The sequence below is a fragment of the Vanacampus margaritifer genome, chromosome 19 (genome assembly GCF_051991255.1).
Source record: "Vanacampus margaritifer isolate UIUO_Vmar chromosome 19, RoL_Vmar_1.0, whole genome shotgun sequence".
In the NCBI taxonomy this organism is placed as follows: Eukaryota; Metazoa; Chordata; class Actinopteri; order Syngnathiformes; family Syngnathidae; genus Vanacampus; species Vanacampus margaritifer.
Genome location: NC_135450.1, coordinates 12,198,129 through 12,224,834, shown reverse-complemented (window position 1 = coordinate 12,224,834; position 26,706 = coordinate 12,198,129). Strand labels below are relative to the sequence as shown.

At 39.7% G+C, this 26,706-nt stretch overlaps 2 protein-coding genes across 8 annotated transcripts in view; one reads left to right on the top strand and one right to left on the bottom strand.

The window, feature by feature from the left end:
* The window catches only part of LOC144039467 (MAM domain-containing glycosylphosphatidylinositol anchor protein 2), a 224,113-nt gene that overhangs the window by 73,915 nt on the left and 123,492 nt on the right, over positions 1–26,706 (top strand). The window lies entirely within an intron of this gene.
* Positions 11,308–16,192, bottom strand: LOC144039345 (low choriolytic enzyme-like). The gene is made up of 8 exons (XM_077552602.1): positions 15,838–16,192; positions 13,570–13,588; positions 13,392–13,451; positions 13,175–13,321; positions 12,979–13,096; positions 12,234–12,412; positions 11,795–11,876; positions 11,308–11,505 (listed from the first exon to the last, which is right to left on the bottom strand). The coding sequence occupies exons 1-8, from the start codon at positions 15,907–15,909 to the stop codon at positions 11,379–11,381; spliced, it is 804 nt and encodes a 267-aa protein (XP_077408728.1). The 5' UTR covers positions 15,910–16,192; the 3' UTR covers positions 11,308–11,378.

Below are 26,706 nucleotides of genomic sequence, written 5' to 3'. Positions count from 1 at the left end.
CAATTCCAGTACGCTCTTGACATTTTGGGGAAGGGGGAAGAACCACCACCACCCCCCACACTCCCCCAAAATAAATGTTTACTTTCATTCCCAACTGCTCCACTTCTTTCGTGCACTCTGGGGCCGTGCAAGTATCAGCGTGTGTGGCTTGTAGTGACAGGTATCTATAGACGCCATCGACTTTGAATTAAGGCCCGGACGCGTGGCCATCCATCATGGGGAGTGCGCTCGGGACAGAGGCTGGCGGCGTGATGCATGGACTTCCTTCACTTTCACTCTCCTGACTCAATTGCCCCTTTCCTCTTCTTCTTTTGCCATCCTAAACCGATCCCCCCCCCCCCCCCCCCCCGACCCATTTCATACTCGTGCAGTCCTTCCTCTTCTCCACATTGTTCAAATCTCTTTCGAGCATGAGAAATAGCCACTACACCAAAACCCAGTGACGTGTAAAGAGGGGTGCGAAGGGGCGGGGCATCCACTTGAAAATATGTTCAGCTAAGTAGGCGGGGTACACCCTGAACTGGTTGCCAGCCCATTGCAGGGCTATACTGTATATATATAAGTTACATATACAAGTTACTTCATGTTAAAGATTAGATAGCTCTATGAAAAGAAAAATGCACTGAGCTGTCACCGTCTTACAAATGCAATAATGCCATCTAGTGGCAGAAAAATGACCAACACAAATCAATATCACACTCGTTTTTTGACAGTACAGTGCATCTTTTTAACTCAATTTTATGAACTATTGTGACGTTACTGTGTCAATGACTAAAAAAAAAAAGATCTAGCCATATCTATTAGTTAAACGTTTTTTTCCACTTTTATGTCAAGAAGAGTTGGAAAAAAATATTTTATTGTACATTCTATTGCACATTTAGAACAGATATAAAATTTGCGATTAATCGCGAGTTAACTATTGAATTAAAAACAAAAAAATGCAATCGCCTGGTTTTTGCAACAAAACTTATTTTTTGTTGCTATTTCCCGAATACATTTTTTAGTCCCGCACAGAATAAAATGTGAGAAACGGCGGTAGGATGACGACAACCACCACAAGGCGCATGAATGTTAAATGACACTGTCAATCAAAAGTGAGCGTTATGCCCGCCGGGTGAGAAGAAAATGGAGGGGTTTGGAGGTCATTAGCAAGGTCATGTCGTTTTATCCGCACGATGCCAAACAACGGGATTCCTCCCTCTCTTTCTACCTTTCATCCCTCGCTCCTTCCCTCTCACGCCGACTCCGTGTTTGTTCCTCTGCACAAGACGAGGTTACATTGCTCAATTTCATGGTCTGACGAAGCCTCGCGCCTCGCCAGGTATCACACTGGAACGCACCGTGTCCAGGCGGTTATGAGGGGTGGGAAAAAAAAAGAAAAAAAAAAGAGTTGATTTCATTTAGCTTCTGTCGCAAAACAACTATCAGAACGACAGCAGAAAGAAAAAAAATAAATGCTCTATGTGAACCCACCATGCCGGAATTGTAATCCCATTTGGACATAGAGGCTCAGCGCTAACGGTAAAATCGTTTATCTTTCTGCATCACGGCTTCTTCGGGTACCAAAATCCTCATGTTGGACGTCGGTGAGAAGGTTAGCTTATCTTTTGCTCGTTTTCTCCTTCAGGGAGGGTTCATGCTTGAGAATGATAATTGACTTTCTTACACAATACCTAGTGACCTTTTTTTTTTTTTTTACTCGAGTACTCACCGATACCAAGCATTATTAGTCATTCTTTTTATTTTTGGCAATTTAGTAATAGTAATTTTTATAGTACTTAACAGACAAACGTACAGTTCAACACAGCGTCCCGGCAAAATGGAATGTTTGAAGTCACTTGTTGCTAGGCAGAATTGTGCCATGTTGCGGGCACAGATCAAATTCAAAATGAGACAATATTTGCCCAAAAATAAATGAATAAAAATAAAGTTTATTGGTAGTTTATTCAACCATGTAAAGGTTGAAAACGATTTTTCACATTTTTACTCAACGTCCCAACTTCATTGGAATTTGGGTTTCTAGTAAGATCCCAACTTTTTTTCTTCTAATATCACCTTTTTATTAAAAAAAAAAAAAAAAAAAGTTGTATTTTTGGTTCAATTCAAAATTGTTTGAATAGATGACATCATAGATGACATCATCATCAGCTGGCCCTCGCAATGAGCAACAAAAGACACATTTTGGAACCTGCCAAATTGATTTTTTTATTCTTGTATTTGTTTGTTTTGTTTCTCTTCTCCACAAAAGCAACAGCGATGAATGCTGTCTTAAATCCCAAATGAAAAACATTAAGCCAATGAAAATGTTGAAATGGTCGGGTTTGGGTGCTGCACAAGTGGCTCACATGCAGCTCTCAGTTGTTCTTTTTTATGTCCTTGTGATGCGCTTGCAGAGAATTCAGCCGAGCGCGTACGCCATAGAAGAAATGACATTTTCTCATTCTCGGAAACATATGCAGTTTTTTTTTTTTCCAAAAGTAGTGCTTTCAAACGTCACAAGGTTTTTTACGCCGCTTTATCCTGTTTGTTTGTCGTAATAGTTTCCCGGAAGCGTGCTTAATTAATTGCATCCTTTAATTGGCCTACATGTTTGCAAATATACGAGTCGGCAAAAAAACTCTACGGGGACAAAAAGTCCTCCTCGAAACATTCTATTGTAAACAAAGTGAGGGGGGAAAACAACATAATTACTTCTCATTGGTTATTTCTGAAGGCAGACGACGACATCTTAGGGGGACGATATAGAACTGGGATTACAAAACGTTGTTGTTATAAGCGACATGAAAATTCTAATAAATAATGTCTTGGTGAAGCAGCATGTGGTACAATGTTGTTTCGAATACCATATTGCAAGTAACTGGAAAGCATTTTATGTTTTTGGTCGCGTTTTCGATTCAATAATTACTATGAAGCAGGGCTCAGCAACATGTTTCCAAAAATAGCTCATCACTGATGGGACATTGGGATTTTCTAGGATATTTGAAAATCTAAACGATGAAAAGATTGATGGAAATAGTGTTGCATATTGGTAGTTTTCTGTTTCCTAATCAATGTGAGAAATCATTAACATGATGATTGTCTTCTAGGGGTGGGAATCTATGCCTGTGTCACGATTCCATTCCGATATTTTTTTGTGCGCGATTCGATTCAGGATGGATTTTTCGATTTTGGATCGATTTTTGCTTCAAACTGATTTGATCCAATGTCTGGTTCTTATACAGGCTTCCAGAAGTTTCCAACTATTTTGTAAACACTGAATTTTTCCATTCGAGATATGTGCTTCTAAACCCAAAATTATTATTATTATTTTTTTAAATTTTTTTTTATTTTTTTAATTTTTTTCTTCTTTTTTTCAGAAAAACAAAACAAAAACAAAATTCTTTTTATCAGACGTCACCTTGTCTCACCTCCATATATCATAGCCAACCTTTTACATTTGTAATTGTCCCAAAGGTGCTTTTAAATACGACATAACTTACCACAAATTAAGCGTGCCCCTAATTTACGGCTCGCCGACCCCATCTTGAGAACCCGTGTTCTAAACGACCATTTGTTGACACATCGCCGCTGAGGGGGGAATAAGGTTCATGCCTTGGCATGAAATCATTGTGTATTTCATTACACGTTCATCTGTGCGCATGTTAAAACGGCCACTGATGAAAGCTCAACTTGACTTGCGAGACGTCATCCCATTTATTAGCTTAAAAGTGATTTGGGAGCAATCGCCCGCAAAGTAATTAAAAATAGCGGAGTGTGTGTAATAAATGGAAAATCGGGAACAGCTGTCGGGAGATGACAATTCCACGGCGAGGACGCGAATGGGAGGAAGCGCGTCCCGGTGCGACAGTAATTAGCGGCGACGGGAAGACGGGGCCTCCTGCTGGCCAATAATGGAGACGTACGATTAATAATCATAGCTTATACGTCTGACGGGCGTAGTCACCGATTAGCCGAGTCTTTGATCGTTCATGAGGGATTGATTGAGGAACAAGTGAGACAAAATCAGCTGCAAATGTATTAGATTTCGTCTGAACGAGTTTTCTTAGACACCAACGGTGATCTACGGCCACGTGACGGCGGTACGCTGTACATTTGTAGCCTCTGTCATCAAATACGGTTATTCCGGAACAATATTCATTAGTTGAGTCCAGGTTTTAGTCGTCGTTTTTGACGCTGTAAATTTGAAAGAACAGTGAAAACAGGAAGTATTTCAAGCTCAGTCTAGTTTTTGCTGAATGTCGTTGAGCGTGAAGTTCTCTTCAATGCTTACAGAAAGTGTTGGGCGTAGGTTTGTTTTATAATGTACATCTTTGGGCATGTATGAATGTATATTGTGACATGGTAAGTTTGTTAGTTTGGGGAAAAAAACAAAAAAGCAAAACTGGTGTTTTTCAAGGACATACAACAAAAATGATCGTTGCACTGTAACACACAACAATATTTGATCTTATCCTTTGCTCTTGTTCTCTTTCAATGGAAAATATATATATATATTTTTTGCATTATTTTAAAGGTGTTTTGAAAGAGTGCCATAAATGCTATAAAAACATGCCTAAGCAAAAATAAATATCGGATTTCCTGTTTTGTGCCTGGAACCTAACACCCGTAATGGAATAGTCTTTACTGCATCCGCCCTGAACTACATTTTGAGACCCGAAGATGTCGTTTATCTGAGAGAAGGCTCATCGGTAGATGCTACTTTTTGGGTTAGCTAGAATGCTAATTTGACACGGTCTGTTCCTTACTGTTAATTTATAAATGCTAGCTGGCTCGCTATCTATCGAATCTAAAAATACCTGGTAAACACCAATGCGGCACGGAAAGAACATGCTAACACTTCACAGGAAGGAAAAAAACAAGATTGGAACATAAATCTCCGTAACTGTGAGTTAGATGTGCTAACTGCTAGGCCAGCTGCTTGTGTCAATGTCATCAACGTGTGATTTACAATCAGGATTAAGAGGCTAGAATAATATTGATTTCTTCCAGCCTATACCATCCAAATAAGGGATCGAACCTCTTCTGAGCCCCTTTATGATATTTGCCTGCGGGATCATTACAAATAATGGAGTGGCTGGAATCGCTTTTGGTCTTTGTGGGCGGGAGCTTAAAGCTAACCAACCTTTAAAAGTTGGCTCACAAACACGCGACGAACCCGCTTGACCTTCACACGGCGGCCCGGCCGCTTAATAAAGAAATCCATCAGGCCGCCGCCCAGCGCGGTGGCTTAATGTAGCGTTGAGCAGCAGCTTGCGTTGCTCGACGGCACAGTCGGCCGCGCTCGTATTTGTCTCAGGGAATTAAGCGGCTAAAATGCAAAGAGCGGCGGCGCGGCAAGAGACAACGACATAACGATGACGGACGACCCTGACAATCTTCGGGAACGTCTTCAGTATGACGCTTCTTCCTCCGCTTTCGTTACCAAATGGGGTTTAAACTCGAATGCTAATCGTTCTCTATGTTATACGAATACCGTCATTTCTGCCAGTCGAACATGTGACGTCATAAAAACAAAGAAGAAAAAGTCCCTGGGTAGGCCAGGCCAATTTTGGGTTGCAAAAAATAGCGATGTGGCAAAAAAAAAAAAAAAACAGCTTCTTGCTGTCTGGGGTGATGTAAAACGCGACATTGGGTCAGAAATTTTGGTTTTCATTTTCAGACCCGTTTTTCTTGCTCTTCGCCCCCGACCCGTTTCAGGACAAATTCACTCACAAGGTCATCACGATTCTTGGTGAGCAGTGGAAATGGTCATTATTGGCGCCTGATTGATTGATTTTTGAGACCTATGCTCATTCCGATATTTAGTAAAATAATATTCAGATTCTTCTGCCGATTAATGCAAAAAAATAAAAATAAAAATAATAAAAAAAATTATATATATATATATATATATATATATATATATATATATATATATATATATTTATTATTATTATTATTTTTTTTTTAAAAGGTCATATTTGTCTTATGGTGTAATGTGTCAATGTTTAAAAAAGGTAAAAATAGTGAAAAAGAAATCGGACAATTCCCCCCCATGTCATGGCCAATTGATCGGTCAGGCTCTAGTTACTATATATACATTTGTAAGAATAAGACATACATATCGTTGTAATGAAAACACATTTTTTTCACAATCCCTAATTTCGTCTTGTGATTTCACGCGTACTTTTTTGAGTGATTTTTTTCCAATTTTTTTTTTTTTGGAAAAATGAAAAACGTGTTGTTCTCAAGATATTACAGTACCGTAATTATTGCGAACTTATTTACAGCATTGGCTGTAATTTGACTCCCCACATACGGTTCTACTGGTATATTTGTCAATTTGTTCCACAAAGACTGATAATGATGTTTTGGTTAGCAATGGATTGTAATTGATCAAAATAGTACCCCTGACCTTTGCACTTTTTCCCCAGAGTATAAAATCAATGAATTAATCAATCAATCAATCAAAGTGGCTCGTCACGAATGTTAACGTGTCATCTCTGACAGCTGTGACTCTTTTATTATTATAGCCTTTTTATTAGCGATATTTTTCTCCCACACTCACCAGCTGTGCTTGAAGAAAGTCTTCTCACATTTCTTTTTTTTTTTAACCAAGAATTCTCTCCGATTTTTTTTAATTTTTTTTTATATTAAAGCAACTCCGTCCCCAATCGTGGTTTCGGCGAGCCAGGAAGAAGCCATGAAATATGTATGCGCTGTGAGAACACAGCGACAACGCGGCAGCTTGTAAGCCGCTGTTCTCGGATCAGTAATCCAACAAGTTCACATGCGGCTCCTCGGGGTCCTTCATGAAAGCGGCGGCGCCGTGTCGGGAGTTTGGCCGCCGTCTTCCCGGCAGCCTCTTAATTGTCTCGCGCTACAAAACACTTTCTTTGTGAAAATGTTGATTTCGGTTTTACTGTGCGTTTAGCATCGCAGATGACTTCAAATCAAAACATTAAAACTAGCCCTCATTTTTTTATTTTTTTTTTTATACTGGTTTTAGGAAGCCATTTATTCAAGAACAGACATTTTATGTGAAGGACCGCCTTTAATTTGGGACCCAGTGTCCTTCAACAACACCAGTGAAAACCTGAAAACGGCCTTTCAAGAAAAAAGTCACTTCAATTAATGTCATAAAAGCATAATATTCGCTCAGTTTTTTTTTTTTTAAATCATGGCTATAATTATGAAACCTGGATTTTCCTTTTTAATATTAATCTTAAAGGTAGGGTTGTGCAATGAATCGAAATTAAATTACAATTTCAATTATTACACTTCACAATTACAAAATCAGCATAATCAGAAAAAAAGGATTATTAATACTCATTTTGAGTTGTTTAAATTAATACATTTGCACCTTTTTAAATTTTAACATAACTAATATTAATACATTTCGTTTCATCCAAAATAAACTTGCATAATAGTGTTTCAAAGAATTTCAATTGTCTTAATTATTTTTACATTCAAATATTTACTTGTTTTGTACCCCAAAAATAATTGTGATTTAAATTATTACCAAAATAATCATGATGAATATTTTCTTCATAAACGATCAGCCCTACTTAGTTTTTTTTTTTTTTAATTAATTCCCAAACTAATGAAAAACAAGCAATGCTCATAAAAATGTAATCAGTCCTCATTGAATTACAAAAGTATACACATACAGTAAGTGAAATAAGTAAATGTAGAAATCAGATATTTTTTTAATGTAATTTAATAAATAAAAATCTGATTTTATATATTTTTAAATTTAATAAATAATCTTTTAAAATTCTTCGTAAAAAATCTTCACACCTCCCTTCAGTAAAAAAATAAAAACATATATCCGTACCTTTTATCCAGGGTTGGCGCTAACCAAATTGGGGCCCGAGGCACAATTTCATTTGTTCATTTGTTGATGAGGTGGGATGCTGATGTTAAAAAAAAAAAAAAAAAAAAAAAGTAACGACGACAGGCAATGATGGAGCATGGGTAGTAGGCGGGAGAAATTGGGTGTTTTTCCGTGCTGAACCTAATTTATCCTTATTTTTCTCTGGTGGCTATCTTGAAAAATTATGATTTAGAAAAAAGGAGTCTATATTTTATTTTTTTTGAAAATCGAAATGAAAATAAAATAACTTTTAGACTTTTTAATTTTAAAATTTTAAGATTATTATTTATTATTATTATTATATATTATTATTATATATTATTTAAAGTTTAGGGAAAAAAACTTCCCCTCATTTTTTAGATATAAAAAAACCCATTAATTAACATAAATACTCTACATGAAAGGAATAAACTCCCCTAATTTGTTCATTAAAGTATGATAATCTTGCCGTTGAAAACGGAATCCCAATTCAACTAGAATAATCCAGCATGCTTTGTTTCATTTAATATGCCGTAGAAAATGAATCTGAAAAAAGTACACTGGACACTTACTTCATGAAATAGGGGCTCAAACTAGTTGTCGTTTTTAAGGCTGCAGAGAGGAGAAGCATAATTGCTTATAAAGAGTTATTGGACACCGCTTCTTCTGCTAAATCCCTTCTCGGTACACTTTTTTTTAATGCAAACGCCACGTGGGACGAGTAAAATCCTATTCACAGGTTTAAATGAAGATAACAAAAGGCTTTAGTCGGCGGAATTAGAACATCCAACCGAGTCATTTTCATCTTTTTAAAAAGCGCAAAAACGCTCGCTTGAGACGGCGTCTTGTCGCCGAGCGGCACCACCGGGACCCGGAAACAAAAGGCGCTAAATGACTGAAACGTTGGGGGACGGCCAACTCAATTGAGATCGGCGAAGCCTCATATTGGCTTCGGCTGATTTTTTTTTTAGAAAGCATTTGAAATGAACACGGCGGATTCCGGCTCATTATAAGCGAGGAAGGAAGTAAATGCATGTGGTGAGGAAAGTCGCCATCTAAATGTCTGCTATGTCCGTTTAAGCAGCCATTTTTTTTTGTCATGCATTTGCTTGTTTGCACTATTGTAGAATTTTAGCCATGATTTTTTTTTTATTGGGTGAAGAATATCAGCGCTGTTACAACTGCCTAATCGCGAGGAATGCATCCCACGACACTGGATGAACTAAATGCTCTTGTTTGTTTACATTAAAACTTTTGCCTTGTAGTAAACCGAAGCCTTCATGATCTTCTCTGCACCACTTGTATGCAAAATGCCAATGTGAAAATCATTTGCCCCCCAAAACGTATAAAAATGTTCTATTTTAAATAACGCTGTGATCCCAAAAACGTATTTATACGTCTTTTAATGTTTTTTTTTTAATGGTAGAGCATACAGAAGGCTTTGATGCATCCTCTGACCTGTAGAGGTCGTTTAAAGCAATCATAGTTATTACAGAAAACGACCAGCAGGTGGCAGCAGAGTATAAGAGAGCAATCAGGGGGCATGTTGCAAAAAATCTCTTCTTGCCAGTGTTTTCACCAGGAATGCGAATATTGATGAAACTTAGATATATTCTAATGCTAATTGCTGCAAAACGGAAACAGATACAAATATGTTTTTTTCCTGATGAAAAAAAGACACTCTAATCTTTCTTTTGGTAGGTTTCATCTTTTTATAGCAATAGGACACAATATTCTCTGGGCCTTGCAAAATCAGTCAAAATCCAGTAAAACAACCGGGAGTGAAGGGGGGTTGCTTCAGTGACAGTGGTTGCGAGTGAATTTGCGAGTTAAATTAGAAAATTTTGTATTTTATGTACGACAACGACACTATGTTACAGCTGCCATTTTTGTTCAAATGTGTTTGCGCTCCTGTCACAGGATTCGGGATCCTGCAGGGGTCATTTAGTAATTCGACTTTAACCAGAGCTTCTTGAAGCATGCATAGCGAGGGTGTTGAATATTTAAAAAAAGCAAACAAGAAAAGTGTAAATAGTTCACGCCCGTGAAGATGAATACGGAGCAAAACTCGACTATAAAATGTAAAGCGTCCGTCAAGAGTCTGCGAGCTTTAAAGTTCGCATTTAATCCTCCAACGGTCCCCGACGTCAGGCCGTCGCAGCCGCGTGTGCCATCATAGATCACACCACGGACAAATTAGCGCTGTCGGAATCTGTGCCTGAATCTCCGCGCAATCCTTTCACACCCGCCATCTCTCGCGCGACGGCGGAGGATTTCAAAGAGTGGAAGAAAAACAAGAATAAAAGAGTGTGGGATGTAGCCGGATGACAAATGCAACTAAATCTCAACAGGGTTAGCGCGAGGTTTACGCTTTATGTCCCGACACATCGTCAGCCGCGGCTCCCCGCGAGAGACGCACCCCCGCACTTTCCCTGTGACTCTACAAATCCTTAAAACTTAATTACAACAAGGCTGAGCCATGGAAATGAACTCATTTAGAAAGACATTGCTACATATCTGCCCTGCAGTCTTTTTTTTTTTTTTTTTGCCCGTCTAATTAAATTTGTTTCTTTGTCACCGTTTGCTAAACTAAAACTATATTTTTTTTGTTAACTGTTACTTTGTTAAAGCTACTGAACGTAGAACATTCCATTTCGAATCGCTAGTGCCACCTGCTGATGAAAAATGAAACTGCACACCACGCACATTACGTCACATCCGCAGACAGGGTGCGGGAAATACTAACCCGAATCCAGTCTGAAAACTATTAGCCAGAGGCTTACAGGAGTACGCATTGTGAACAGCTAAGGTGTTAATCTACTAATTAAAAGGCATTTCGGTCATAAATGGTCAAATAAAAAAATTATTGTAAAGTTATTTTGGGGGAATAAAGTTCCATATTGTAACTTTAAGATGATTGCTTCTTTTTTTCGGATAAGGCGTTGCATTGTATATTTTCCGATTGCAAATGGCTACTTGAATATAGTGTATGAGAATAACTGAGCACAACAAACCACATGCTGCTTCACCAAGACATTATCTGGTGACATGTAGCGGTCTGTTTTGGTAATCCCCAAATTGGTATTAATGTCCGCGTAAAAATAAATAAATAACAGAACTCAAAGGCGCTAAAGCTAATGAAGCTAAACTAATGTTTATAAACAATATTTTCAAACTTTATAGTTGTTTTGTGTCCACGCGCAAGGTGGTTGATTAAAATGTATTTATTTGTTTTTATTCACAGTATTTTTTTTTTGATCTCATTAGGTAATGTATTAAAATTGAGTTTAAAAACATAGCAATGAATTCCTATTTTATTACAAAAACAACATTTAGTAGATGGCCGTTGAGCCCCAAAATTTGCTCATCCCAGGTTTTGTCTCCATGGTTGTTATTTGAAATTCTTAAAATTGTCAACACTTTTTTTAATGGCTGTCTCGCTCTCGGTCCTGAATGAAAACATCCCAAAGAAATCAGGCTGCCATTGGTTTATTGAATGAGTCACATGACATGTCACATCACATAGCATCCTATATATCTATTTTTAGCACGTGTAGAGGCGATTGATCCGGAGAACATCCCGCTCAGAGAGACCCTCCCGCTGGCCGATTTCCACCGAGCCGTCAGGGATCGGGGTCATGGTTATGGCCTGATGCACTCCAAAGGCGGTCCTACGGATTCAGAGAGACAATTGGGTTACTACAAACACTGCCGAGTGACAGATCCACCCCCCCCTCCTCAATAGCGTCTTCCTTTCTTATCTAAGATCTCGGGGCGCTGATAAGCGAGTACCGACAGGTCTTTCCATCCTGTCTCCTTCTGTTGGTCATCGTTTTTCATGTTTCTTGGGCGAGTCGTTTCGTTGCCCAGTGAAAAAACACTTCATCTCGTCTTATGTTCTTTGTTGCATCCGGCACAGGTGTGTGTGGATTATGTTATTTTTGTACTTTTTCATCTTACTTTCCGTAGTGCAGTATGGAGTTGTAGTCGTAGGGGATATTGAGATTATTGGTGTCCTGCTTGTCGAAGTTGTTCTTTTGATCTGAGGACAGGAAACATGAAAAAATAAGAGCAAGTGAAGACGCTGCTTAGTAAAATAAAAATAAAATAAAATTAAAATTAAAATTAAAATTAAATTCAAATTCAAATTCAAAATCAAAATCAAATTCAAATTCAAATTCAAATCAAATCAAAATAAATCTAAATAAAATAAAATAAAATAAAATAAAATTAAATTAAATTAAATAAATAAAACTAAAAAGAATAAATAAATAAAATTAAAAAGAATAAATAAATAAATAAATAAAAATACAATTAAAAAGAATAAATAAATAAAAATAACATTAAAAAGAATAAATAAATAAATAAATAAAGGTTGATTTTGGGGAGAGGCACTTACACTCCTGGATGTTCTCCCAGTGGATGAGGATGTGCCGGTCGCGGTCGCTGCGCGTGTGCTCGTGGTAGAAGCCCATGGCGTGCAGCACCTCGTGCTGGATGATGCCGTGCTGGACGCAGCCAAAACGCTGCAGCGACACCAATTGCCTTCCTCCCATACGGCCCAGCATTGAGAAACACCTGGATGAGTGCACACGTGTCCACAAAACTGTTGTCTTTGGCAGTTTTCGCTTTTGTCGTTATGCATTTAAAGCATCAATAGGTAATAATTTGACTTTTAAGATGCCACTGTCTGAACGCCTCACTGGCTTGTAATAACCCAATTAATCCCAGACCACATACTTTAGGAGCTGATATTTATTGCTGGACCAGCCTTTATGTTGCTGATGTCATTTTAGCGCCTAGCGTCAATGCTAAATTTAATCACGGTTCCTTTAACGTGGCCAGTATTTTATTTTGAAATGGCTTGGTCAGAACCAACAAAAAGCCCAAAAATGGTCACAATAACGCCGAGGGGTTAAAAATACTGCAAAGTCGTGTTGATGCTGTGATAATCTTTGTTGGTGGACCAGCCTTGATGCTTCTGGTTTCATGTTTAGCAATAGCTTATCTGCTAAAAGGACACATCATACATTGAGACTGGAGTGGCATAACAGTGCTTTAGCATTTTAACATTAGACCTCTCAAATTCAGGCTTGTATTCCTCCTATTGACAACAGAAGATCCTATTTTTATTTTGTACTCACCCGAATTTGGGCTCAAAGCTGAGGTAAGCCCGCTGGGTTGTTCGCGGGATGAAGCGAATGCAGGTTCTGGCCTCAATTCCCCTCAGGGCGACTTCGATGGTTCGCCTCTCCGTATCGACTGCCGATGAAAAAGCCCCATCGTAAATAACGAAGTCAACAATCCAGAATGAATACAAATCAGGAACAACAAAATTACTGTATTTGTCTGCCATGATGTAGGGGATCACGACTTTGCCATTGCCAGACTTTGGCCACAGGCAGTTTTTTGCCTTAACCGTGCACTTCATGGCAGTCCTCGTTCTCGGAAGCATCAAGTCCCCCTCCATCAGGTGTGCATCAGATCCTAAATGAAAGAACGAACAAGACATTCATAAACCTCATCAAATCTCCAATTTTCCCCTTCAAATCCTCACCGTTGTTCATCTTCAGGATTGTGTCTGTGATGCTGTACTCGTCCGGTTCCCCGGAGTACTCTAATGAAAAAGCAGATGACATTCAGTGGCGCCGACATGCACGCACACTTTGATACCTATTGATTTGGATCGATAGGACGGTCGCAACACAGACGTGTCTCGGATGCCGGTCACATACCGTTATCGACAGACAAGTCCTGCAAAGAGAGTGGAAGAAAGGATACACTTTAGATGGGATGCAAATGGGACGTAAGGTTTTATGTAGTCTTAATTTCGAAAACTAAACAAAAATAATTTCGTTAACGCACGTTTTTCACCACACCAAAAAAACCCTCATTAATAAACAATAACTGGGACTAAATCGGTATGCATTTTCGTTGACTAATGAAGACGAGACAAAAATGTACATCACTTCATAAAAACTGGACTAAAATTTATGGGCATTTTAGTTCATGAACAAAAACGAGACCAAAAAATATATGATTTTGTCAAATCTTGTCTGCTAATCTGTCACTGTGACATGCAGTGACCCCCCCCCCCCCCCCCCTTCAATTCTGCAGTTTGCGAGAATGCACAAACACATGGTACAGACAGGAGGTGGATTCACGGTGAAAGGTTAAAAAAAAAAAAAAAAGAGTCAATTATAATTAGAACGTAACATTACAGCTATAACGTTCCAACAATAAAGTTAATCCGACCGCTAATGCTGGCTAATTTACTAGCTCATAGCATGGAGCCACAGTAGTTACTTGTTGATATACTGTAATTGTGTGTCAAGTTGAAGATGAGAGAAAATTTTATGTGAAATAGTTTTACAACGGTTCAACTTAATCCCCCCCCCCCCCCCCCCCCACACACACACACACAAAAAAAACTGGGTTTAAATGATTGTCCTGACTAAAATAGACTAAAACGTTGACGGTTTTCGTTGACTAAAACTAGACAAATAAAATATGGACTAAAATATAGACTAAAATGCTAGATTTATAGTCGACTAAAAATGGACTAAATAAAAACGAGATGAAGTTAACTAACTATGATAAAAACAGTTCTACAGTTCTACTGCTTTTAAGACCATAAATTGTCTAAAGTTGTAGATCTGAGCAACCAGTCCAAGGTGTGCCCCACTTGTCTCACCTGAAGTCAGCTTCAGTAAAGGGTAACCGCACACCAACCCACAGTGGTACGATCGTTAAAAGAAGGGCTGTCAATCTTCTTTTTATGGTGGGTCACATCCCCGTTGCGGTTACCTTATTGTTTACCAACCAGAAGCACTGAATACCTTGTAGTGTCTATTACGTACAGTACACGAGTGACTATTGAAGAGGGTCTTCTGCCCGGATTTAGTCATAACTGTTTGGAACCGCCCTTCAAGATAGTATAAAAAGGTTGTAAGTGTCTGTAATCGACACACGAGAAGAATGCAGCCATTTGTCTGTAAACTCGCTTGTGTCCGGAATATTCTGTAAAAACAAAACCTTCGAAGGAACTGTTCACCGATCTCCAGTCTGTATTCAGAAAATCAACATTCTCACTACCCGAAAGAAAACGAACACGCGGAAGACAAAGATGGTCTTCTAACACTATTCAGGATGGGTCTGGCCTACAGACCCTCCATTCCCATTCCTTGTCAATACCGTTCACACTGTACAAAGATAAAGGAAAACAGTCATCAAGAAGACTCTCTTGTACAATTCCCATCTTGGATGACTGATCGTTTTTTAATTCCTTCCAATGAGTGTACCAATCTATATAAAATCACTTTCCTTGACCAAGGTACTGACTCAAGACCTAGATCTAGAGACCCTTTAGTAGGAAACACAAGCCGTTCACACTGTACAAAGATAAAGGAAAACAGTCATCAGGAAGACTCTCTTGTACAATTCCCATCTTGGATGGCTGATCGTTTTTTTAATTCCTTCCAATGAGTGTACCAATCTATATAATCACTTTCCTTGACCAAGGTACGGACTCAAGACCTAGATCTAGAGACCCTTTAGTAGGAAACACAAGCCGTTCACACTGTACAAAGATAAAGGAAAACAGTCATCAAGAAGACTCTCTTGTACAATTCCCAGCTTGGATGGCTGATCGTTTTTTAATTCCTTCCAACGACTCCATTATTTTCCCGAGTGTACCAATCTATATAATCAGTTTCCTTGACCAAATTACTGACTCAAGACCTAGATCTAGGCGGAATTTTTATTTTTATTTTTTTAATTCAAAAAAAGCAGAAAAAAAAAAAAAAAGAGAGCAATGATGACGACATGTCAAATCGGTAAAATTACCGAATGAACAATACTGAGCTCTCCAGGAGAAAAAAAAAAAAGGCCTAGATCTAGAGACCCTTTAGTAGGAAACACAAGCCAGTACAGTACATGGTCCACCGTTCCAAGTGAACGATCCCACTTCATAAAAAAAGCCGTTTTAGAGCGCCGGTACTCACCCAGCCGGGTCGTGCATAGCAGAGGGTGACGAGCTGCAGCAACAGAAGCAACATGATGTCTCTGAGATCCATTTCGTCTTCGGGAGTCAGTGAGACTGTTTCACCTTCTAGGAAGAAAGTTTGATGCTGATGATCGGTCAGGAGCAGGTTTATATACAGGCGGTGGAGGCGTGTCCACGTTTGGGCATTAGCAGTCGGGAGTCGTAAAACAATCGGGAGTGCCCATCACACCTCCACCAAACATTGACACACTGGGACAAGCTTCTCATCCGTCCACGGGCGACTGTCAAGCTGCTGAGCGTCGGGTTTCAGATGTGGAAAGAACCCGCTGCCAACATGACAAACACGGCGTATCAAACAAACCATCATGTCCTTATCTCCACCCTGCCTGTTTTAACGCCGCCGATAGCCTAAGAGCGTTTTCTGAGATGTGCCTGGCAAGCCTAATCTCTTTCGTATGTTGATGAACGGCAACAATAAATGCAACCAAGGAATGAAATAGCATTTCAATGAAATAAAAAAAAAAACACACACACACTGTCGGCGTTTGCAGCCCTTGAGTGCAGTCCTAATTTTTGTCATAATGGAAAGCGAAGCAAGGGATGCTGCATATCTGATCGCTCCATTAGCGGCGGACGGTTTTACAATCGCGGCTTTTGTGCTCGTTTCTCGGCGCCGTTAAGAGCGAGCTGCGGCTGCGGAATTATTAAAGCCGACTACAGTTGATCTTAAATAAGTTTTTTTTGTCATAGTCCATCAAAAATACATTTCTGATGACTCATTTGAGCCAAAAACCAAACAGATCTAAAGACCCTTAAGGTTTTCTAGCGTTTGAGCTCCCCAAAACATTCCCTAAGCGGGATCCAACTTGTTTATGGAGATTCCTGTTCGTCTTTATCGTCCCGCCGGCTTCCAAATCGCCGCGTCTCCCGCGGCGCTGTTTTTACCGGAAGGAAGCGGGACGCCGTCCAGCTCGAAAGTCTTTTAGGATCCGATTTCACACGTCAAGGTCGGCGGCTTCCTGACTCGGAATGCCGTTGTGGGGGGCCTTTTTATGAGACGTCGTACATCATAATAATGTGCCGTTTAGGATGGCGGGGATTCAGGAATTGTTTTGTGTGTGTGTGTGTGTTGCTTATTGAGGCCTAGATGGACTACCAACAAAATTTTGACCATTGGTCACTCTGACATATGATGATGCATTTTGCTGATGCGTGTGGTTGCTTAGGTAATCCAATTTGTATTCTTTTTCCTACTCGCTAAAGCTAATGCTTGGTGATGTACGAGCCATCCATCCCACTTTATGAGCTTTATGCTTCCCGTGCTTTACAGACGCGTCTCATTTACGCCCCGCTGGCAATTTTCATTGTTTTTCTAATGGAAGTGTAACCGTAAACAATTCTACGTTTTGCCACCACGAGTGGGCTCCGTGTTGAGTAGAAGCATGACAAGAGCTGCTGTGTTGCTATGTTCTGCATTCCCTGCATCGGCCTTATCAATTAGCTGTAGACAATTGTACGTCCGTCGCCATGTTTGGTTGCCGTCTTGTCAAGTACATTCTGTGTCTACTTTCTTACAAGGTAAATATTGCCCCTACGTACATACCAGGTGACCAGCACCATCGATCCTTGCCATCGCTCCCAGCGCCTTCCTTGTTATGTGTCCTCGATGTCACCCTAATTGGGGGTTCGACATGGTCAGCGGACCAAAGTCGTCGCTGCTCTGCTTTGTTGTTATTGTTGTGGTGGTGGTGTCCCTTTTCCCCCCCCCCGGATGTTGCCATGGCAACTGCAGGAAAATTGTCTGAATGTTGTGGAGCTCACAATACATAAATGATCCCATCCTATTCTTTAATGTTTTAGCTCCATCCATCCAGACATTGTTTACCACTCACTAACTAGCTCTGTAGATAAATAGTTCTCTCGGTGAAACAGCATGTGACTGATCGTCCTAGTATTTTTCAAAAAACCTTTTAGTCTTTTCATTATACTCACAAGAGATTATAATGTATTCATGCGTACAAAGTTTTGTTTTGCTAGTCAAAGTAATGTGCTAGTCAAAAATGATGACAATGTCGAGCGCCAGTCCTCCAGCCCCTGTGAGGATTTATTTGAAATCTGATTGGTCAAAAAAAGTCCCATTGCTAGTATACTAGTTTAAGTTATGTTTGCTATCACTACTGATTATGAGGGTCCTGGATCGATTAGACATGGCAACACGTTGAGGCTGGAATATCCATCCATCCATTTTCTTAACCGCTTGTCTTCACAAGGGTCGCGGGGAGCGCTGGAGCCTAGAGGCTGAAATATGATTGGACAAAAAAAAAAAAAAAATCTGACACCCACATTCCTGCACTCTAAAAACAGTTGGGTCAAAAAAAATGACCGATCCACTAATTGGGCACATTTGACCCAGCTTTGAGTTGTTCTGTATAAAATGACAAAATTAGTTGGGTTGTTTTGTACTAAATGACAATTTTTGGGGGGTTATTTTATACAAAATGACCCAATTTTTAAGTGACACTTAAGTCACTTGGGTCAAAAATATCCCAATTATTTATAATAAAAAAAAAAGGACCAACACCACTTGGGTCAAATTGTTCCAACTTTTTGGGTTATTCATTTAACCCAGAGGTCAAATTAATAACCCACAAAGCAACCCATTTCCCTTAACTTTTTCGGTTGAATGAATAACCCAGCAAGTTCGGTCAAATTAACCCAAGTAAATAAAATAACCCAGTTTGGACCGATCCACTACTCGGGTCAATTTGACCCAACTTGTTAGGTTATTCATTTAACCCAGAACCCAGAGGTCAAATTAATGACCCACAAAGCAACCCATTTCCCCTAACTTTTTGGGTTAAATGAATAACCCAGCAACTTGGGTCAAATTAACCCAAGTAAATAAAATAACCCAGTTTGGACCGATCCACTACTTGGGTCAATTGGACCCAACTTGTTAGGTTATTCATTTTACCCAGAACCCAGAGGTCAAATTAATAACCCACAAAGCAACCCATTTCCCCTAACTTTTGGGGTTAAATGAATAACCCAGCAAGTTGGGTCAAATTAACCCAAGTAAATAAAATAACCCAGTTTGGACCAATGCACTACTTGGGTCAGTTTGGCCACCCAACTTTTAAATTATTACTCAAATATTCCAAAACCCAAATAACTAACCCACACAGCAAACCCATATATATATATTTTTTTACCCAACTTGTTGGGTTAACAGAATAACCCAGAAAGTAGGGTCAAATTGACCCAAGAAGTAGATCAGTGCAAATTGAGTTATTTTTGCTCTAACTATTTCTAGTGTGGAAGCGTTGAAGCCCAAAAATTTTCTGTATGCTGCAAATGTAGACGAGTGCTTGCGATAGTGTTGAGGCCAGCAGAAAAGACCTCGGTTGCCCCGAGGGCTCGCCACAGCTGCTCAGCTAATAGCGATCAGAAAGTCAGTCTTGTCTCCGCACAAGCGATCAGAATGATGGACGAGGTGTCAACAAGCGTGACGGTGATGACGAGGTAAAGTACAGCAAGAGGGCGTGACGGAGAACAGGTTTAATTATCATCTCCTTTTACTCCTCCGGGGCTCGGTGTACTTTATGGACGGCGGGACCGGCGAGCTCTCGGAATGCGGGCGATTATTGGTTGCCGGCTACGCGCTGCTGCTGATGCATCAGCTGTACATCAGGCCTTTTTATTGAACCGCTGTGACTCATCCGCATCCCACAGCCCACTCTTCACATTTAAAAAGAGTGATGGCAAAAAAGCCTATTTCCAGGGCGAAAACGCACTGATGTAAGCCCCCTTGAGTGATCGTGATTATCTCGCTCGCAAACTTTCAAATTAAAGCGCTTAATTTTTACTGTAGCAGTAAATCATCACCGTATAATAATATCAGGGACATATGCTTCTTTTCGCTTGTATATCCCGCAATTCTCTTCTTCTGCTGTAAACAATTGCCTGCTACTGCATTCTTTGCATCTGTGCAGTACGTTTGGGTAAAAAACTCACTACTATCCAATGATATGTTTAACCCTGGAGAAGCCACGGGGTCAAATTTGGCCCCTATAAATTCTGCTACTCAAATAACAAAGACCTTTTTCTTTTTTTTTTACAAATTGAACTTGAAAAGTCCAGAGTGCCACTTCTGACCCCTGCATGGGGCCATCTAGTGGATGAATATTGCACTTACATGAGCCAGAGTGGTGGTGACAAGATGGCTGTTTTGTTGAGCTGGAAATCAATCCAAACAAAACCATCTTCTCAGCAAACCATCAGATGGTAAAAAAAAAAATTTTTTGGTCAATCTATTTCATATCATGTTGCAGAATGCCTAGGAGTATGTTTTATATATATATATATATATTTGATAAATTAGCAACTCTGAGCTAGTTAAAAAAAAAGGGTTAAAATTGAAAAAACATATATTTTGGTGTTCAGTGAACTTATAGCAGTCCTTTAATGTGTAATTCATAATTTTCCAAAGAAGAAAAGGGTTCTCCAGGGTCAATCCTGCTTCCTCTGAGTAACTGTAAAACAATTACTTTTGTGTTTGCTCCTTAGTGTTTTATACAGAAATAAAGCGAATACCGCCACAAAATCCCCCTCGACTGCTTGACAGGGCAAAGCTGACCCCGACGACATACGAGCCTAAGCAACGTTTGTTCGCGTTTGTGTCGGGCTTCTCTTTGTTTGCCTCCCGGGCTAATGGGTGGTGTCACAATGCTGCCTAATGTGTCAAGTTGCTGCAACGCGACAACCACACCAGCGCGCCTTTCTTGGCTAAAGCGCTTAAAGAGATTAGTAATAACACGAAATAAAACAGTCAGTAGGCGTTTTGTTGCTATTTAAGTTTGACTTGCTATTCACGGATTTGCTTCATAATCCAAATTATTTTGACTTGTGTTACTTGTTTTGTTTTTGGCTGCTCTTATGACAGATTTGACAAGATTGACCAGCGAGTTTTTAATGTTTATTTGTAATGTGTCAAGTTGTGTAGAATATGAATAAATAACAGTTACGCAAATATGCCCGTTACTCTGAATTTGTGATTCAACTGTTGTAGGAGTTTTTGTGTACATAAGTTCGATTGCGTCTACCCGAGGGCAGGAGCTGGAAGAGGTGGTGACCAGGATGTGGAGGGTCAGAGAATTTTTTGAAATTTAAATTTTTTATTTTTTTTTTAAATTATATTCTGAAGGGGGTGCTACTGAGTGAATTTTGGGCTGTTATGCTGGGGACACGTTTGCAGAAATAGTGAGGCCCCCCAGACGGCAATACATTACATTAGTAATGTACACGTCAGTTCCCTTCAGTTAAGAAGGAAAAAAAAAGTCAGAATATATATTTTTCATTTCCCCAGACAATTGCGCTTCATGTTCGGTGAGGAATAATGAAGTGTTCAAGGAGTGAGCTGCATCAAACACACACACACGCACACACACACACACACACACACACACACACACACACACACACACACACGGTCGCATATCTCCAAGCCAAGGCATCCCCGTCAGCCATGCACTGCTGTGGGCATTGATAGGGCAATCAGCTCACTGGGGACTCACTGACGTCCAATCGAACGACATTTTGTTGGCGGGCAGTGCCCCGAATCTTCACCAGCTTGCCAGATATTCTCCCTTCAGTGAGCCGCCACTAGCGAGGGCCTATCAACTGACAACCGCCGCTTTGGACGCCATCCACGTTTGGACTTTATCCGTCCCCCGCAGATGTCTGATTAGTGTAGCGTAGGGGAGTACGGAGGCACGGTGGCGTGGCGGCGTGGATGGGAGAACTGGGCATGTGAGGTGGTAATGGCGAAAGCAACACCCCAACGGGGTGGCCATTTTGAATGGAAATCCAGCCAGGTGTTTATGTATGTAGACTGAGTTGTGGAGTGAGTGCGTCTCATTGGCCAAGGTTGATTTTGTTCCCGCTGTTCCGAGCAACTATAAACAATGCGTCTTTACCAACGACTCTTTCCAGTGTTTGTCACAAAGTCATTTTTATACTGCACAGTATGTCCTTGAAAAGCAAGTTGTGACTTTTTGCCTCTTGTACACCTTGTTCCGAATAACTGTAAATATATATATATATATATATATATATATATATATATATATTTGTGGGCACAAGTTAACTGATTTTTGTGTGAAAGCAGCTCCTGTGTTAGTCAGAAGTCTGTCCTGTTATCTGTATTAGGTATTGGCTGATTACGGGTTTGACGGGTTTACCATGGTTTTAAGTCAAGGTTTCACTAACCGCTAATACTAGCTGTCACCGTTAACTCTAAAAAAAAAATTATAAAAAATTTGAGGCGACAGGCAATTCCATTTTTTAAATTGTAATTAATCTTTAAAAAAAATAAAAATAAAAATAAATTGTAATTAATCTTATGACTTCATTAGTTAACTCACGATTAATCGCTAATTTTATATCTGTTCTAAATGTACAGTGAAAAAAAATCTAGGTTTTCATACTCTTGTTAACAAAAGTGGAAAAAAAAATAAACTAATACAAATTAGTTAAATAAATTTTCGATGTTTTCATACTCTTGTTAACAAAAGAGGAAAAAATATTAAAATAATAGAAATGAGTATTTTCGACGTTTATAGCCGTCAATGGCAGCGAATGAATTTTTTTTAAAAAAGAAGAAAAGATTATTAAAAATTTGGGGCATCAGGTGATTACAATTTTAATCGTAATTAATCGCATGACTTTACTAGTTAACTCACGATTAATCACAAATTTTACATCTGTTCTAAATGTATAATAAAAAAAAAATCTTGCCTTTCATACTCTTGTTAACAAAAGTGGAAAAAAATGTTAAACTAATAGAAATTAGTTAAATTAATTTTCGACGTTTATAGCCATCAATGGCAGCGAATTAATTTTTTTTAAAAAAGAAGAAAAGATTATTAAAAATTTGGGGCATCAGGTGATTACTATTTTAATCGTAATTGATCGCATGACTTAACTAGTTAACTCACGATTAATCACAAATTTTATATCTCTTCTAAATGTACAATAAAAGAAAAAAATCTTGCCTTTCATACTCTTGTTAACAAAAGAGGAAAAAAATGTTAAACTAATAGAAATAGTTCAAATGTATTTTTGACGTTTTTAGCCATCAATGGCAGTGAATGAGTGAAGGGTTTCAGCCATTTGTCTCCTGAAATGTCAAGGAATCATTTCTACCAACAATCGTCCCTCCTCTCGCGTCGCTCCTCTGCAGTATTTCTGGTGGGAGGAGCTAGTATGCAAACAGAGGTGCGAGGACCTAGGAAGGTGGAATTAGAGAATTGAGATCAGCCCCGTCTTTGGGTGCGTTTAGTTCCGAATAGCTGTAAACCTTCATATGTTTGTCACCACAAGACGGCTTATGTTTATGTGACAGCAGCTTTTGTTTTAGTCCGAACATCTTGTTTGCTGCATTGTGTGCATTTGCTCTATAAAATGTCTCGAGTGAAGCTTATATGTGGCTCATTTCCTGACGTTTTTTTTTTTTGTGTGCTACCGTTTCTAAGTAACTGTACACACTTGTAGTGTTTAGTTTGTGGTCACAGATTGTCTTCTCTTCCTGTAGGATCAAAATGACAAAACAATTGTTGTTTTCTGTTGATTTTACTCCAGTCATTGTCTTGGGCCCATGCTGTGTCACCAAATCTAAAGACAAATAGGTTGTTATCTGCTGACATGTGGGCCGCTAGTTCCGGTAAATTTCCACTCCCAGCTGTCTGGCGCCGCAATGAAGTCGTCCTCTAAAATCCAACCCACTCACGCCTCCACAGGGGCCGTCGCAGCAAAATTTGGGCAGCTCGGCAGTAACAAAGCATATTGGGGTTATGCTTTTGTGTGCTAAAAATAGCACCGGACGGTCCAAAAGCGCCTCCGTCGAGTAACAACCCTTAAATCAAAGTTCGATCCCCCCATTTGAAGCCGTTGTCTGGTTTTTGTGCTGAAGCGGCGTTGCGGGCCCCGCCGTCCCACACACCTTATGAATGTCTGTGTTCCCTCGCCGTGATGGATGATGCGCGCTGATAGCGCCCGGCGCGGATCCATACCGAGTCTCATTTACAATAACAGCGCCGAGGCAGAGGAGTGCAGGCGAGTGCATTACGCCGCGTGATCAATAGCGCCTGACAAGGCCTGATGTAATAATATGCATGTGCTGCTGGCAAGACGTTCAAACCCATGCATGAGGCCACTCTGCGTTAGGAAGAAGTGCTCACGTGCGCGGTGACAACTGTGGGACAAATTATTCATTTCATGCGGCACACTCAAGTCAGACACCGAGAGCACCTCGCGCTAAATTACCACCGGCCGACTTCCTCATATAATAGCCTGGGGACGTTTAGCTGCTTCTATAAAAAATGTAGTGACCATAGTTAGGGCTATGGGAAAAGGGTCTGCAACCTGCGGCTCCAAAGCCACATTTTGGCTCTTTCATCCTTCTGTTATGGCCCGCTCTCATTTTGGAAAATAAATGTCATCTAGATTGGTTTCATTCGGGTTTCAAATAAAATGTGTTGGGTGTAACGTGCCGATGCTGTGTGCTGAGGTTCAGGAGCAAAAATCACATTTGCGCATTTGCTCCCAAAAACGTATAAATACGTCATATTTTAAATGTTTTAAGTGGCCCAATGATGTTTTTTATTTAGGTTTTTTTTAATGCTAGAGCACACAGAAGGCTTTGATGCAGCCTCTGAACTGAAGAGAATGCTTGAAGCAATGGTAGGTTATTACAAAAAAGGCCAGCGGGTGGCAGCAGAGTATAAGAGATCAACTAGGCCCTTGTTGCAAAAAGCTCCCCCCCCACCACTGTTTTAAACAGAATTGCGAATAATGATGAAACTTAGCTATATTCTAATGCTAATTGCTGCAAAACGGAAACAAATAGAAATATACTTTTTTTTTCCTGATGCAAGAAGAGACTAATCTTTCTTTTGGTAGGTTCCATGTTTTTATAGCAATAGAACAAAATATTCTGTGGGCCTTGCAAAATCAGTCAAAATCCAGTAAAACAGCCAGGAGTGAAGGAGGTTGCTTCAGTGAAAATGACTAGGAAGCCAGTGTACCCTCTTTATCCTAATTTTTGCAAATGACCTCACGTGAATACTCTTGCTTCTGCTTGTTTTTTTTGTTGTGTGCACTTTGTGTTTGTGTGTGCTGCTAAAGAGTTTTGTTGTTAGAGGAAGTGAGTGGGAGTGACGCTCCAACCCAAAATAGACACGATTATGTAAATGAGTTCACATACACTGAGTCAAACCCGCATTTTAGCTGCCATTTGTAACAATGCTATTAAATGGGAGCCACTTCGATGGCAAAATAACAAGCAGCTAAAGTACATTTTGTTATTTTTGCCGTGTGCTGTTTAAGATGGCATAGCACGTTTGCCTCACAGTTCTGAGGTTGGGAGTTTGAATCCAGACTCTGGCCTTTTCTGTGTGGATTTTGCATATTGATTAAGAGGATTTTATGTGGGGACTGGCGATTATGGTGTGTGTTAATTTAAAGTTCCTTTAATGCCACTAATTTTTTTAACGCGCGATTATTGTCCCCCCCTAGGACATGTCCATGTCAAAATTTAGCAGCAATACATTTAATAATAATGTATTTATGGAGACTGGGTCAAGTTGTATTTTACAATTTAATAAATATGCAGAATGTTCAAGTTATTTCATGGTAAAGGTTAGATGAAAGAAAAATAATTTAAAAAAAGAGCTGTCACCAATGTCTTACAAACGGAATTATGCCATCTAGTGGCAGAATAATGACCTCAAAACAAATCAATATCACATTTGTTTTTTACAGTACAGTACTTTTTTTTTTTTAATATTAACTCAATTTTATTAATTATTATGAAATTACTGTATCAATGACTAAAAGATGTTTCTATTATTTAACACTTTATTCCACTTTTGTGTTAAGCGAATGAAAACTTGGAAAAAAATATATATTTTTTGCCTTTTCGTCAAACCTGCCTCTCTTCACCTTGAATCGAAACCGAAAATAAGAATAAGATAATAAAGTGCCTCTGTGAAGACGCATTGAGAGAAAACCCTGATGATTTGGCGAGATGTCCTCGTGAACTCCACATCTCAATACGGCAAATGCGATGAGTAACGAAAACAAAGCGCTTTTAATGACACGTTTTGGAAACGACGTATTAATGACAGCGATTTGTTTCACTGCTAGGAGCGCGGGGCGGGGGGTGGCGGGTGCGAGGGCGAGAAGAGCGTCTCTTCGCTGTGCAAGCATATCTGCGACTGCAAGCGCATTATTGCGGCCATTATGTGAGCTTAAGCGAGGCGTGTTTGTCGCTGTAAGCTTGTTTGTGCGGAAAGAATATGATGCATGTGTGTGTGTTTTGGGGATCATTAATTATGGGTGTTTCCCTGACTTCCCCTCCCGGACCCATATAGCGTGCAGCACAGGCGCGGGCTCATCGGACTAAATGGCATTAGTACTTTGTTGGACTGCAGCCCCGGGGTCTTGTTACCGAGCCTCCTTTTGTTTTAAGTGGCAGCCTTGCATGAAGCTCTCTCACCGTGAGCCCTTATCGTGCCCGCGAGCCCCCCCCTTCCCCCTTGGGACCCTGCACCAGGCGAGGGTGGAGAACAAGGGGCCCTTACGGGGCTTATGTTGTTGAGTGTGAGGAAAAAAAATAAAAAATTATAAGTGATGTGACAAATAAAGGCTTCACCTATCTTGAATAAAAACTCCCATTAAGGGCATTCATATTGTGTTTATATGTCAACAAGCCTGCTGTAAAATGTGACAGTCAATGTTTAATTTAAACATTTCTTAATTGTGAATTTGCTTTTCCGGATGGGAAGGTGTGCTGATATATTCCATTAAA

Excerpts from the sequence above, each read along its gene's own strand:
- LOC144039345 (XM_077552602.1), bottom strand. The coding sequence starts at position 15,909 with ATGGATCTCAGAGACATCATGTTGCTTCTGTTGCTGCAGCTCGTCACC. Across the intron at positions 13,097-13,174 it reads CATCATGGCAGACAAATACA|TCGATACGGAGAGGCGAACC; the intron begins GTAATTTTGTTG and ends TTTCATCGGCAG. Across the intron at positions 11,506-11,794 it reads TCCATACTGCACTACGGAAA|GACCGCCTTTGGAGTGCATC; the intron begins GTAAGATGAAAA and ends CTGAATCCGTAG.